The following is a 15600-nucleotide window of genomic DNA, read 5'->3' as shown; positions in this document are numbered from 1 at the left end:
ATAGAAAGCACTTGGAGAATTTGGACGTCGTGTTTAAACATTTCTCCATATGCCTCAGAAGGGAAGAATATGTGTTCCAGGCACCCTAAGTGACCTACTTGAGTTACATAGAACATAGAACAATACAGCACAGAACAGGCCCTTCGGCCCACGATGTTGTGCCGAACTTCTAACCTAGATTAAGTACCCATCCATGTACCTATCCAAATGCCGCTTAAAGGTCGCCAATGATTCCGACTCTACCACTCCCACGGGCAGCGCATTCCATGCCCCCACCACTCTCTGGGTAAAGAACCCACCCCTGACATCTCCCCTATACCTTCTACCCTTCACCTTAAATTTATGTCCCCTTGTAACACTCTGTTGTACCCGGGGAAAAAGTTTCTGACTGTCTACTCTATCTATTCCTCTGATGATCTTATAAACCTCTATCAAGTCACCCCTCATCCTTCGCCGTTCCAACGAGAAAAGGCCGAGAACTCTCAACCTATCCTCGTACGACTTCCTCTCCATTCCAGGCAACATTCTGGTAAATCTTCTCTGCACCCTCTCCAAAGCTTCCACATCTTTCCTAAAGTGAGGCGACCAGAACTGCACACACTACTCCAACTGTGGCCTAACCAAAGTCCTGTACAGCTGCAACATCACTTCACGACTCTTGAATTCAATCCCTCTGCTAATGAACGATAATACTCCATAGGCCTTCTTACAAACTCTATCCACCTGAGTGGCAACCTTCAAAGATCTATGTACATAGACCCCAAGATCCCTCTGTTCCTCCACCTGACTAAGAACCCTACCATTAACCCTGTATTCCGCATTCTTATTTGTTCTTCCAAAATGGACAACCTCACACTTGGCAGGGTTGAACTCCATCTGCCACTCCTCAGCCCAGCTCTGCATCATATCTAAGTCCCTCTGCAGCCGACAACAGCCCTCCTCACTGTCCACAACTCCACCTATCTTCGTATCATCTGCAAATTTACTGACCCACCCTTCGACTCCCTCATCTAAGTCATTAATAAAAATTACAAACAGCAGAGGACCCAGAACTGATCCCTGTGGAACTCCACTTGTAACTGGTCTCCAGGCTGAATATTTACCATCTACCACCACTCTCTGCCTTCGACCGGTTAGCCAGTTTTCTATCCAATTGGCCAAATTTCCCTCTATCCCATGCCTCCTGACTTTCCGCATAAGCCTACCATGGGGAACCTTATCAAATGCCTTACTAAAATCCATGTACACTACATCCACTGCTCTTCCCTCATCCACATGCTTGGTCACCTCCTCGAAGAATTCAATAAGACTTGTAAGGCAAGACCTACCCTTCACAAATCCGTGCTGGCTGTCCCTAATCAAGCAGTGTCTTTCCAGATACTCATAAATCCTATCCCTCAGTACCCTTTCTATTACTTTGCCTACCACAGAAGTAAGACTAACAGGCCTGTAATTCCCGGGGTTATCCCTATTCCCTTTTTTGAACAGGGGCACAACATTCGCTACTCTCCAGTCCCCTGGTACCACCCCCGTTGCCAGTGAAGACGAGAAGATCATTGCCAACGGTACTGCAATTTCCTCTCTTGCTTCCCACATAATCCTAGGATATATCCCGTCAGGCCCGGGGGACTTGTCTATCCTCAAGTTGTTCAAAATGTCCAACACATCTTCCTTCCTAACAGGTATCTCTTCTAGCTTACCAGTCCATTTCACACTCTCCTCTTCTACAATACGGTCCCTCTCGTTCGTAAATACTGAAGAGAAGTACTTGTTCAAGACCTCTCCTATCTCTTCCGACTCAATACACAGTCTCCCACTACTGTCCTTGATCGGACCTACCCTCGTTCTCGTCATTCTCAGGTTTCTCACATACGCATAAAATGCCTTGGGGTTATCCTTGATCCTATCCGCCAACGATTTTTCATGCCCTCTCTTAGCTCTCCTAATCCCTTTCTTCAGGTCCCTTCTGGCTATCCTGTATCCCTCCACTGCTCTGTCTGAATCCTGTTTCCTCAACCTTATGTAAGCCTCCTTCTTCCTCTTTACCAGACATTCAACCTCTCTCGTCAACCAAGGCTCCCTCACTCGACCATTTCTTTCCTGCCTGATAGGTACATACATATCATGGACACGTCGTATCTGCTCTTTGAAAAAGTTCCACATTTCCACCACATCCTTCCCTGACAGCCTATGCTCCCAACGTATGCTCCTCAAATCCTGCCTTACAGCATCGTAATTTCCCTTCCCCCAATTATAAAATCTACCTTGCTGTGCGCACCTATCTCTCTCCATAACCAAGGTGAAAGTCACAGAATTGTGGTCACCATCACCAAAATGTTCACCCACTAACAAGCCCACCACTTGTCCCGGTTCATTACCGAGTACCAAATCCAATATGGCCTCCCCTCTGGTTGGACAATCTACATACTGCGTTAGAAAAGCTTCCTGGACACACTGCACAAACACCGCCCCATCCAATCTACTTGATCTAAAGAGCTTCCAATCAATATTTGGGAAGTTGAAGTCGCCCATGACTACGACCCTGTGGCTTCTGCACCTTTCCAAAATCTGTTTCCCAATCTGTTTCTCCACATCTCTGCTGCTATTGGGGGGCCTATAGTAAACACCCAACAAGGTGACTGCACCTTTCCTATTTCTGACTTCAGCCCATACTACCTCCAGAGGCAGATCCCCCTCAAACTTCCTTTCTGCAGCCGTTATACCAATTCTAATTAGCAATGCCACCCCCCCTCCTTTTTTCCCACCCTCCCTAATCTTACTGAAACACCTGTAACCAGGAACCTCCAACAGCCATTCCTGTCCCACATCTATCCACGTTTCCGTGATGGCCACAACATCGTAGTCCCAGGTACCGATCCACGCCTTAAGTTCACCCACCTTATTTCTGATACTCCTTGCGTTGAAGTATACGCACTTGAGCCCATCTCTGTGTCCGCAAGTAGTCCCTGTCAGTGCTACCTTCTCCACAGCCTCCCTACAGTCTTGGGCATCCTGACAAACAGCTAACCTACCTGCTGGACTACAAGTCCGGATCCCATCCCCCTGCCAAATTAGTTTAAACCCCCCCGAAGAGTGCTAGCAAACCTACCCCCCAGGATATTGGTGCCCTTCTGGTTCAGGTGCAACCCGTCCTGTTTGTACAGGTCCCACCTTCCCCAGAATGCAGTCCAATTGTCCAAATATCTGAAGCCCTCCCTCCTACACCAGCCTTGCAGCCACGTGTTCAACTGCACTCTCTCCCTATTCTTTGCCTCACTGTCACGTGGCACCGGCAACAACCCAGAGATGACGACTCTGTCTGTCCTAGCTTTTAGCTTCCAGCCTAACTCCTTGAGCTCTTGAATGACCTCCCCACCCCTCTTCCTACCTATGTCATTGGTGCCAACATGCACCACGACTTCTGGCTGCACACCCTCCCCCTTAAGGATTCTGAAGACACGGTCTGAGACGTCTCGGACCCTAGCACCCGGGAGGCAACAAACCATCCGTGAGTCTCGCCCATGTCCACAGAACCGCCTGTCCGTCCCTCTAACTAGAGAGTCCCCTATAACTAGCGCTCTCCTCCTCTCCCCCTTTCCCTTCTGAGTCTCAGAGCCACAGACCCCTTCACTGCAGCTTACACCTGCAACGCTGTCCCCCCCAACAGTTTCCAAAGCTGTATATTTATTTTTTAGGGGAACGACCACAGGGGAACCCTGCACTGCCTGCTTCTTCCCCTTCCCACCTCTAACTGTTACCCAGCTACCTCTGTTCTCCGGCGTAACTATGTCCCTGTAGCTTCTATCAATCACCCTCTCAGCCTCTCGAATAATCCTCAGTTCATCCAACTCCAGTTCCAGTTCCCTAACTCGTTCGGTGAGGATCAGGATCTGACTGCATTTCCTGCAGACGAAGTCGGCAGGAGTATCGGTGGTCACCCCTACCTCAAACATCCTGCAGGAGGAACATTTCACCGCCTGCGCTGCCATGACTGTACACTTTCTCCAAAAACAAGAACACTGAGTCAATAACACTGAGTCACTTACCTGTGGACTTTAAAGTTAGGTTAGAGGAGGCCCTACGGAAGTAGGACCTGGGGTCTAGAACACACCCACTCAAATACTAATCACTTACCTTCCCGCCCAGCTATGCGCTCCAACCTCACTTCCGCTGCTCCCACTCAAATGACCGTTGGTGATTAAAGGGTGAGTATTTATACTCACAGTTCTCCTTCCCGGCTGCCCCTCTGTTTGCCGTCACTTCCTCTGCTGCTCCCGCTCTTTTTGTGAAGAGAGAATAAAAAACACTGCTGCCCGCTACAGGTAAGTAATTTTGAAACAAACTGTTTTACCTTAGCTGTAGTCTCCCGGGTTCGCCTTTACTCGGCCGCTGCTCCCACTCAAAACAGTGTCACAAAACCAGGTTACACCCGTTGGAAGATAAAATGAGGGCATTCAAATTTACTTTGGCTCCCATGTCTGTTTCGGACCTTAAGTCTGTCTTTGGGTTAGTGAATTATTACGGAAAATTCATATATAACCTGGCCTCCATCTTAGTACTGTTACTCCCTCTTTAGATTAGATTCCCTACAGTGTGGAAACAGACCCTTCAGCCCAACCAGTCCACACCAACCCTCCGAAGAGTAACCCACCCCGATCCATTTCCCTCTTGAATAATGTACCTAACTTTATGGGAAATTTAACATGTCTAATTCACCTGACCTGCACATCTTTGGACTGTGGGAGGAAACCAGAGCACCCGGAGGAAACCCACGCAGACACGAGGAGAATGTGCAAACTCCACACAGACAGTCGCTCGAGGCTGGAATTGAACCTGAGACCCTGGTGCTGTGAGGCAGCAGTGCCACCGTGCCGCCCCTTTGAAAAAGGGTCAGCCTTTGGAAATGGTCAGCTAGCCAAGACATAGCCTTTAGGGAAGTAAAAAAGCAACTATTGTCCTCTAAAATGTTGGCCCACTACAATCTTCAGAGGTGGTGCTGACATGCAATGCCTCCCTGTACAGTATCGGGGTAGTATTGCCTCACTAGTTGCCCAGCAGAGAGAAACACCCAATAGCATTTGCATCTCAGACTTTGGCTGATGCTGAATGCAAATATGGCCAGATATAGAAGGAGGATTTGGTGGTAGTCTTTGGTGTGGGGATATTCCATCAGTACCTTTACGGATGTGAATTTGTAATAGTAACAGATCACAAACTGTAGCCCAGGCTACTGAAGGAAGACAAAGCAGTGCTACCCATAGCTTTGGGTCATATTCATTGTGGGCGCTTATTCTCAGCATGTATAATTACAAGTTGGAAGACTGTCCAGGAAGCCAAATGGTTGATGCAGGTGTCTTGTGCCGCATCCAGGGGTTTCCAAGATGAAGATGCCAGCAGCAAATTGTCTGTTGGCCAGAGTTGGATTCTGATATAGCTGTAGCTGCGTTGGTAGGGCAGTGCCCAGAGTGCCAAAGGACAGAAATTGTCACCAGTGGCACCCACACATATTTGGGAATGGGTGGGTAAAGAGTCGCAAATGTGGTGCTGGAAAAGTACAGCAGATCAGGAAGCATCCGAGGAGCAGGCGAATTGAAGTTTCAAGCAATAATCCTTCATCAGGATTCCCGAAACGGCAGCAGGAATGCCAATGTCAGTTGCGTGCTTCCTCTAAGCGAGAGAGACATTTATTTTAGGGGATGAAGTTTGGTGTTAGAACCACAGAAATGACCCTGAATGGGTATGAGGTGAGGTTGATGCAAGATCCAGTCCTGTAACTTCCAAAGTTCAGGTTAGTGAAGCGATCCTAAACAAATGTAGATCGCCTGAAAGCTGCTACCTTGCGAACGGAGAAGGAGCAGTACATACCTGGCCCCTCAACTGCCAGAAAGCTTGTCAGAAAGTGTGAGTTCTCCCTCTCCGTCTAGTGTAGAGGAAACCTCAGAGTCCAAGATGGATGTAGCCTCGATACCATTACTGGTGGAAAAAGAGGAGGAAACTCTCCCGAGATGAACCGGACGCAAGAGATGGGCTGTGATCTGGAACGCACTGACCATTGGAACCAGGTGAATCTCACTGACTGAGATCCTTGACTGGAATTGTTAACCTGGGCCAGTCAGGAAGCCCTGGCTAACTAATATAAACAACAGCATTTTCAGAATCTCGTTAGTTCAGGTAATGATTCCAAACTGGCTGACCGCAGTCAGTTTTCACTTTCCTCTAGGTTACACATAATCTAATTGAACATCCAGTTTAGAAACCAGTATGATAGGAGAACTCCAATTACTCTGGCTTTGGTTAATCAATTGATTGTCCAATGGATATTGAATTTCCTTTGTCACATTGGCCTGGTATTCTGGGTTTAACCAATATGGTTTGTTTTTTTATTGTGTCGGATTTACCTACGTCCACCTCTTGTTTAATGTGATACATCCAGGAGTTTCGTTCTAAACATTTTTGGATTTTCTGAGCAATCTCACTATATATCTCTCTGTTGATCTTTTTCCAGAGACAGTGTCAAAATTCCCTAATAAATCCAAATTTTCTAATGTATTAGAAAGTTTACTTTGGGAATTGTCTATTTCTCTTTGGCTCTCATTCTTCGTTCTTATATCCTCCTCTTCTGTACTCACTATTTGACACACCTGTATGTTTTCATGGTTTTCTCTACAATAGTATTGTTCAACATGTTCATATGACACAACTAATTGATTTTCCAATGATCAGGAGTATCAATTGAAAATTTCCTTGACTAACCGTTTTAATTATTTTATAAGGTTCACTGAATAATGCTTTTAATGGCTCACTTGTAAAGGCAATTGTACCAAGACTTCATCTCCTTTGAAATGTCTGTTTTTTGTACGTTTATCTATCCCCCTTTTTCATTTCATTCCGGCAAGTTTTCACATGTTCCTGGACAACTTTACATGTTCCTGTTAACATATTCAGAGATGTGGACACATACTCTAACATTGAAGATCTGTTTTTTGATGTAACAATTTATTTTGAATGAGTTTTGATGTCTCTGTTATTTCATGGCCATAAACTAATTCAAATGGGCTGAAGCCAGTACACTCACTTGGAGGATGTCTGGTTGCAAATAGGGAAAATCTAATTCTCTGACCCAATCCTTTAGACACTCATAATTTTTTTAACATGATTTTGAGAGTTTGGTGATACTTGTCCAAAGCACCTTGGATCTGCGCACAGTATGCAGTCAACTTCAGTTGTTTAAACCCCAAGCTACAGCTGATATCTTGAAAATGCTTTGATATAAAGTTTGATTCTTGATCAGATTGTACTTGTGTTGGCAGCCCATAATGAGTGAAAAACGAGTGAATTTTTCCACTACCATTTTAACTTTAAGTCAAAAATCACACCACACCAGGTTATAGTCAAACAGGTTTATTTGAAATCACTAGCTTTCGGAGCTCTGTGGTGGAAATCAGTGTATCATATTCGCAATGCTTAGGGTATGTTAATTTCTGACTTCCACTTCAGCTAATGTCCCACACAATCCATTGGTATGTGACTGAATGGTTCCTGAAAAAATGGTGTAGGAATCACGTGCTGGTTTAATCACATGTTGAAGTGTAGCTACAGGTTGACAGATATGACGCATGTTACAAAACCAGCATATCTTCATATATCTTTTTAGCCAGGTAAAATAACCTGTTATGCATGCCTGAGTTTTCCAAATTAGATTAGATTAGATTAGATTACTTAGTGTGGAAGCAGGCCCTTCGGTCCAACAAGTCCACAGCAACCCTCCGAAGAGCAACCCACCCAGACGCATTCCCCTACATTTACCCCTTCACCTAACACTAGGGGCAATTTAGCATGGCCAATTCATCTAACCTGCACATCTTTAGACTGTGGGAGGAAACCGGAGCACCTGAAGGAAACCCACGCAGACACTGGGAAAATGTGCAAACTCCACACAGTTTCCCGAGGCTGGAATCGAACCCGGGTCCCTGGTGCTGTAAGGCAGCAGTGCTAACCACTGAGCCATCGTGCCGCCCCTCATGTCCTGCCATTTGAATTTCATGTGCAACTGGTGATATCTCCCTAAAAGCATTTCTGTTGCCCCATATCTCTTCGTATGGCTATAGGTTTGTACACCTCGCCTGAAGAAAAAGGAGACCCCTTTCTTTTCAACAAGAATCCTGCATGCTTCTCCTCTACCATATATTTTCCTTATTAATCTCAGAATTCACTTCCATCCTTTTTAATGTAGTTAGAGCTACAACCTGGTCAGTGGTATTATCTCTGTGTTCCCTTTTTATAATCCATTTTTACTGGTTCCTATAAGTCCCATGTGTGTACCTTGTAACTTCCATCATTCCAAATGAACAACTTGTTACAATAGAAACATTTAAGCTTCCAAACTCCACCTCAATCCTCAACATTTTCCTTCTTAATCTGAGGAGGAGCTCTTAGGGCATTGTAATTTGTTTTATTTTATTTTTATTATATTTGTTTTACCTTATTTTGTTTGGGTAAAGTCTATTCTGCTTTTGGCCAACTCATTTGTGATGCAATCTTCTCAAATCACATGCAAATTGATTCCATATCCTTCTCTTCAAATTTTGGCAAAACCTACACAAGCTTAAACATGACTAAATCATGGATTATGACTAGAAATTTCCTCTTCTAAATCTACCCAAACACCTGACTTAGCTTGCCCAAGCTGTGTCACTTTTAAATTCCTGTTCTCTCTTTTTCCTCCCTTATTTCTGTTCTTTATTTCACTTTTCCAATTTCCTACCCCCACCCCCCCACCTTGTCCTCTTCTGCCCTTTGGAATTTGAGTTTATAAGTTCTAACTCCCTTTGGAATTCCATCTCTAACTTTGTCTTTCCATTCACCTGTACTATAGTTCAAGGTTCACTGATACATCTGATATACAGCCTGTTCCACAAGACCTCGCTTATTTCCACTAATCCCAACTCTTTCAAAGAAGAGTGTAGCACAGGTACAACCCTTCAGTCCACCAAGACTATGCTAATACATGATGCCTTTCTAAACTAAAAAAGCTTTTTTCTCTGCGGTCCATGTCTCTGTTATCCCTATTCCTTCAATGCGAGTCACCTTGCTGCTGAGAAGGTGTTATGAAACTGGAAATAGTGCAAGAAAGATTTACAAGGATTTCACTGAGACTGGAAGGTTTGAGTTATTAGGGGAGGCTGGGACATTTTCCCTGCAGTGGAGGAGACTGAGGAGTGACCTTCGTGGAAAGACGAATAGCCAAGGTCTTTTTCCCAGTATAAGGGAGTCCAAAACTAGAGGGCATAGGTTTAAGGTAAGAGGGGAAAGATTTAAGAGGAGCCTGAGGGGCAAATGTTTCACACAGAGGGTGGTGCATTATTGGAGCAAGCTGCCACAGGAAATGGTAGAGTCAAAAAGCATGGTGCTGGAAAAGCACAGCAGGTCAGGCAACATCTAACAAGCAGGAGAGTCGATGTTTCGGACATAAGCCCTTCATCAGGAAATGATAGAGGCAGGTACAATTACAATATTTAAAAGACATTTGGACAGATACATGGATAGGAATATGGGCCAAATTTAGGCAAATGGCACAATTTCAGCCAAGGAAATCTGGTTGGCATGAATGATTTGGGCCGAAAGTCCTGTTTCTGCGCTGTCTGACACTATTCATATACTGTATCTGTAAAGATGCTTTTTAACCATTGCTATTGTGTCCTCCTCCACCTCCTCTGGCAGTGCATTCCAGGCATTTACCATCCTCTGTGTGTAAAAGTCTGTCTCTCATATGTCTTTTAAACTTATCCCATTTTAATTTAAATCTCTATGTCCCTTAGCAATTGAGATTTTTACTCTGGAAACAGACCCCGATTATCCACTATATTCATGCCTTTCATAATTTTGTAGACTTCTATTAGATCGCCCAACTTGTGCCATTCAAGTCAAAAGAAATCAAGTTTGTCCAATCTCTCCTCATAGCTAATACCCTCTAAAGTAGACAACGTCCTAGTTAACTGCATCTATACCCCCTCCAAATCCTCCATATCGTTCTGGTATTGTGAACTGTTTTCCAAATGTGACCTAACTGATGTTCTATACAGCTGCAACATGACGTGTAAATTTATTCTTTACCCCAATAGGTGAAAGCAAGCATGCCATGCACCTTGTTGACCACCTCATCTACCACTGTTTCCACTTTCAGGGAACTGCAGACCTATACACCTAGATTCCTCTGTATGTTGCTGCTACGAAGAGTCTTCTATTTACTGTATACACCCCTTCTACGTTAGATCTTCCAAAATGCATCATCTTGCATTTGGCCAGATTAAACACCATTCGCCATTTCTCCATCCAAATCACCAGCCTACCTTCATCCTGCTGCGAACTGTGGCAGTCCTCCTCACTATCTACAGTTCCTTCAATATTTGTGTCATCCACAAACTTACTAATCAGGCCACCTACATTCTTCAAATCATTTTTTATATATATATATATATATATATTAATTACAACAGGGGTTCCAGCACTGATCCCTGTGGAACACCACTCACTCTCAGATCTCCGTCAGAAAAGCACCCTTCCACTGCTACTCTGTCTTCTATGATTAAATCAGTTCTGTATCCATCTTACCAACTCACTGCAGATCCCATTTGACTTTGCCTTTTGTATCAACCTGCCATGAGATACTTTGCAAAAAGGCGTTGTTAAAATCCATGTAGACAACATCTACCACCTTGTGCCCATCACTTGTCTCTGTCACTCCTTCAAAAAGCTCAGTCAAGTTTGAGAGACAAGACCTGCACAAAGCCATGCTGCCTTTCGCTACTAAGTCCATATTTTTCCAAATGTGAGTAAATCCTATCCCTAAGAATCTTCAAAGTAAGCCTAAATAATTTGTCTATCATGGATGATTAGCTCATCAGTTTGTAATTTCCCAGATTTCCCCTGTTGCCCTTAAACAAAGGAACAACATTGGCTATCCTCCAGTCTTCTGGGACTTGTGTGACTGAAGAGGATTCAAAGATTTCGTTTGAGGTGCCAATATTTCCTGATCTGCCTCCTCAGCATTCTGGGATCGATCCTATCAGGTTATAGAGTCTTATCTACCTTAATGCTTTGTAAACCACCCAATACCAAATCCTTTTTTTATGTTGAACTGTCCTAGAATATCAACCTATCTTCCTAAAACTCATTATTCACCCTGTCCTTCTCCTTTGTGAATACTAATGCAAAATATTTGTTAAAACTTCACCCACTTCCTCCAGCTCCATGCATAAAATGTGTCCTTTGTCCTTGAGTGGACTTGCCTTTTCCTAGCTACCTTCTTGCTCCTCATGTGCATAAAGCACCTTGTGATTTTCCTTAGCCAAAGACACTTCTTGACCCCTTTTAGCTTTCCTAATTCCTTGTTTGAGTTATTTTCCGGCTAGCTTTGTATTCTTTGAGTGCTCCATGAGTCCTAAACCTTACGTATGTCTCCTTTTTCTTTTTGACTAAGCTTTCAATTTCTCGTCATTCCAAGGTTCTAGAATCTTGCCATTCTTATTATTTCCACTGAGGAGATAGAGGAACAGCTATATAAGCAGAACCGGAAAGATGTAAAAGCAATAGAGTTATAATAGTGGATGACTTTCACTTCCTCAGTATTAGCTGGAACTCCCTTAGAGCCAAGGGTTTAGATAGGCCAGAAGGTGCATCCAAGAGGATTTATTGAAACAATATATAGATAGTCCAACTAGGGAAGGGCATTACTAGACATTGTTTTGGGGAATGATCAAAGTTTCTGTGGAGGAGCATTATGGAAACAGTAATCATCGTCCCACAAGTTTTAAGATAGTTGTGAATAAGAGAAGACTGCTCCTCAGTCGAAGGTACTAAATTAGGTTAAGGCTAATTACAGCAGTATTACTGTGGAAGAGCCGGTGTCAGACTAGGGTGGACCAAGTTAAAAGTCAGACAACACCAGGTTATAGTCCAACAGGTTTATTTGGAAGCAATAGGTTTCAGAGTGCTGCTCCATCGTCAGGTGATTGTGGAGTATAAGATCATAAGACACAGAACTTATAGCAGAAGATTATAGTGTTATTTAAGAAGCATTTAGACAGACAGAATAGAGAGGTACGGACCACGTGCAGGCAGATGGAATTAGTTTAGAATGGCGACATGTTGGGCCTCAGGGCCTGTACCTCTGCTGTACAATGTTTTGTCTATGTTCTAGCTTCTTCTGGCAACTTTATTTCCAGTCTGGTGGCTAACTTTGCTAATTTAGCTTCAGTTGTACCAGGAAAACTTCTGGCACATTCAGAAACGGTTTCCAATGTCATCTTAAGTTTGAGTCCAAATTTGATGTCCGATTGCTCACTCTAAATACCAAAGTTCAATTCCAGAGCTACATTGAAACACAGACAAGTCCCTAACTATGTTATGACACAAAGGCAGACAGGTGAACCAAATCAGCCTTTTTATCTCTATTCACAACACAGTAAAAACTAAAACCATTAAAAATTGACCCCAGTGGTTTGTAACCAGACTTTTGAATAACCACTATCAGACTCTGTGAATAATCAATTCCAGATACCAAATTACTTAAGTAGTTTTCGTGATATATTATGCAGGCATAAATGATGGTTTCTTGGTTGATTTTCTGAGGATGGAGAAAATGAGGACTGCAGATGCTGGAGATCAGAGTGAAGATTAGAGTGGTGCTGGAAAAGCACAGCAGGTCAGGCAGCATTCGAGGAGCAGGAAAATCAACATTTTGGGCAGGAGCCCTTCATCAGGAATGAGGTTTGAGGGCCAAAGGGGCTGAGAGATAAATGGGAGTGGGGTGAGGCGGAGGGGGGAGGCGAACGGTATCTGGGAATGCGATAGGTAGATTAAGGTGGGGGTGAAAGTGATAGGTCAGAGAGGAGGCTGGAACAGATAGGTAGGAAGGAAGATGGGCAAGTAGGACAGTTCAAGAGGGTGGTGACAAGTTGGGAGGTTGGGACTGGGATAAGGTGGTGGGAATGGGGAAACTGCTGAAATCCATATTGATCCCATGTGGTTGGAGGGTCCCAAGATAGAAGATGAGTTGTTGCACCAGACTTTGGGTGGTAGGGTTTGATGATGGAGGAGGCCCAGGAGCTGCATGTCCTTGGTGGAGTGGGTGGGGGAGTTAAAGTGTTGGGGCAGTGAGGTTAGTTGATGCGGGTATCCCAGAGATGTTCTCTGAAACGATCCGCAAGTTGGCGTCTGTCTCCCCAATGTAGAGTAGGCTACATCAGGTCCAACGGATGCAGTAGATGACGTGTGGAAGTACAGGTAAATTTCTGTCAGATTTGAATGGATCCTCTGGGGTCTTGGACAAAGGTAAAGGGGGAGGTGTGGCAGTAGGTTTTGCACTTCCTGCAATAAGAGAAGAGGGTGTGTTGATGGCGGTGGGGGGGGGGGGGGGGGGCGTGGACCTGACCAGAGAGTTATGGAGGGAGTGGTCTCTCTGAAAAGCAGATAGGGATGCGGAGGAAAATATATCTCTGGTGGTCGGGTCTGTTTGTAGGTGGCAGAAATGGCGGAGGATGATGTGTTGTGTCCAGAGGTTGGGGGTAGAGAACATCCCCTCTCTTGTGGTTGATGATGCTCTCCAGCGCATCTCCTCCACTTCCTGCACCTCTGCCCTTGAGCCCTACCCCTCCAACCACAACAAGGACAGAACTCTCCTGGTCCTCACCTTTCATTCCACCAACCTCTGGATGCACCACATCATCCTCCACCATTTTAGCCAACTACATACAGATCCCAACACCAGGGATATATTTCCCTTCCCACTCCTGCCTGCATTTCAGGGAGATCATTCCCTTCACGACTCCCTTCATGGCCCCACTCACCAACCCACCTTCCACTACTATTGGAGGAAGTGCAAAACTTACTCCCACACCTCCCCCACATTTCCGTCCAAGGCCCCAAAGGATCCTTCCACATAGGACAGGAATTTACCTGTACTTCCATACACGTCATCCATTGCACCCGATGTGATCTCCTCTACGTTGGCGAGACAGGAGGCCAACTTGCGGATTATTTCAGAGAACATCTCTGGGACACTTGCACCAACCAACCCCATCGCCCTGTAGCTGAACGCTTTAACTCCCCCTCCCACTCCACCAAGGACATGCAGCTCGTGGGCCGCCTCCATCGCCAAACCCTAAACACTTGACACCTGGAAGAAGAACACTTCATCTTCCGACTTGGGACCCTCCAACCAAATGGGATTAATGTGGATTTCACCAGTTTCCTCATTTCCCCAACCTCTCAATTCGTCACCGCCCTCTTGACCTGTCCTACCTGTCCATCTTCCTTCTCACCTATCTGCTCCAGCCTCCTCTCCGACCTATCACTTTCATCTACCTATAGCATTCCCAGCTACCTTCTCCCCTCTCCCCCCCCCCCCCCCCCCCCAGTGCCACCCCCTCCCATTTATCTCTCAGCCCCTTGGCCCACAATTGTCATTCCTGATAAAGGGCTTATGCCCTATATGTCGATTCTTCTGCTCCTCAAATGTTGCCTGACTGGCTGTGCTTTTTCAGCACCACATTCTTCAACTTGATTTTCTGAGGATGTTGATTGGGGTAACTTTTTCAGTTCACTCAGTAATACTTATAACTTAGTTTTCTATTCTCTGAGCTTCCATAGGAGCTTGGGCAAGGATCCTTCAAGTCTGTATGCTAGAGTGCCAACAACTAGACTCTTTTTCACAAAATCCACAGTCCAAACGCACTCCAAACTTTGATCACTCCCTGTCAGGCTGACTGTATTCTTGAAAAGGTCCTAGTTACTATTTAATAACTATTATCTGCTTGAGCATAAGGTATATTCCAGGAGCCATTTTCCAGGTGCTGACCTCATTAATAGCCAACTTCTGCTTTCTGTTTACACAGGTGGTTAAACATCTGCAGAACCTTTTTAATCATGAAACAATCTGCAATTAACTTACAGGCCCGGTCTCTTAAATAAGCAGAAGCTTGTTTAGACTGTTTTCCTTTTAACTCGAGCTATTACCAACAGTCAAAAATTCATCATTAACTCTCAGTTCCAAGTTCATAACTGCAAACTAAAATTGATCAAAATAATTTTTCAATAATTGATCATAAGAATTTATACTGGCACATGTGCACACCCATCTTTAATTTATTGAATTGATAATTTTCAGTCTTTCCTATTTCAGCTCATGGTTTCTGTGGATCAGAAGTATTTGTCGGAAGCACGAAATGGAATTCTTTTTATATTGTCAACCATTGTATCTTCTGTGAGCCTGCTGTGGGGGATTTTACAGGTTGTGGACTCAACTGAGAAAACCATTGCTGCCTCTGCTGTAACTATCAACCTGGGTTCCACAAAGGTAGGTGAAATGCTGAGATTTGAATATATAGCTATTATGAAAAGAGATAATCAAAAGCAGGCAATTTTTTTTTGTTTTTGATGTATGTGCAACATGGTGGCTTATTGGTTAGCATTGCTGTCTCACACTGTCAGGGACCCAGTTCAATTCCAGCCTCAGGTGACTGCATGGAGTTTGCACATTCTTCCTGTATCTGTGTTGGGTTCCTCTAGCTACTCCAGTTTCCTCCCAAGGTCATGCAGGTT

General features: G+C 44.5%; 1 protein-coding gene across 14 annotated transcripts in view; it reads left to right on the top strand.

Moving 5' to 3' along the window:
• Positions 1-15600, top strand: part of dop1a (DOP1 leucine zipper like protein A) — a 355628-nt gene that overhangs the window by 234592 nt on the left and 105436 nt on the right. For all 14 annotated transcript variants that reach the window (XR_015758480.1, XM_087991490.1, XM_087991491.1 and 11 more), the window contains one exon: positions 15182-15355. Coding sequence is in view for 13 of the 14 variants with exons in the window: in XM_087991490.1 (XP_087847616.1) it covers positions 15182-15355 (174 nt within the window). In the remaining variant the exon portion in view is untranslated. The remainder of the gene's footprint in view (positions 1-15181; positions 15356-15600) is intronic.

The sequence above is a fragment of the Chiloscyllium plagiosum genome, unplaced genomic scaffold, assembly GCF_037043375.1.
Source record: "Chiloscyllium plagiosum isolate Xiang-an unplaced genomic scaffold, Cpla_swu_hap1 HiC_scaffold_10, whole genome shotgun sequence".
NCBI classification, from domain to species: domain Eukaryota; kingdom Metazoa; phylum Chordata; class Chondrichthyes; order Orectolobiformes; family Hemiscylliidae; genus Chiloscyllium; species Chiloscyllium plagiosum.
This window is presented reverse-complemented; position numbering and strand designations above follow the sequence as displayed.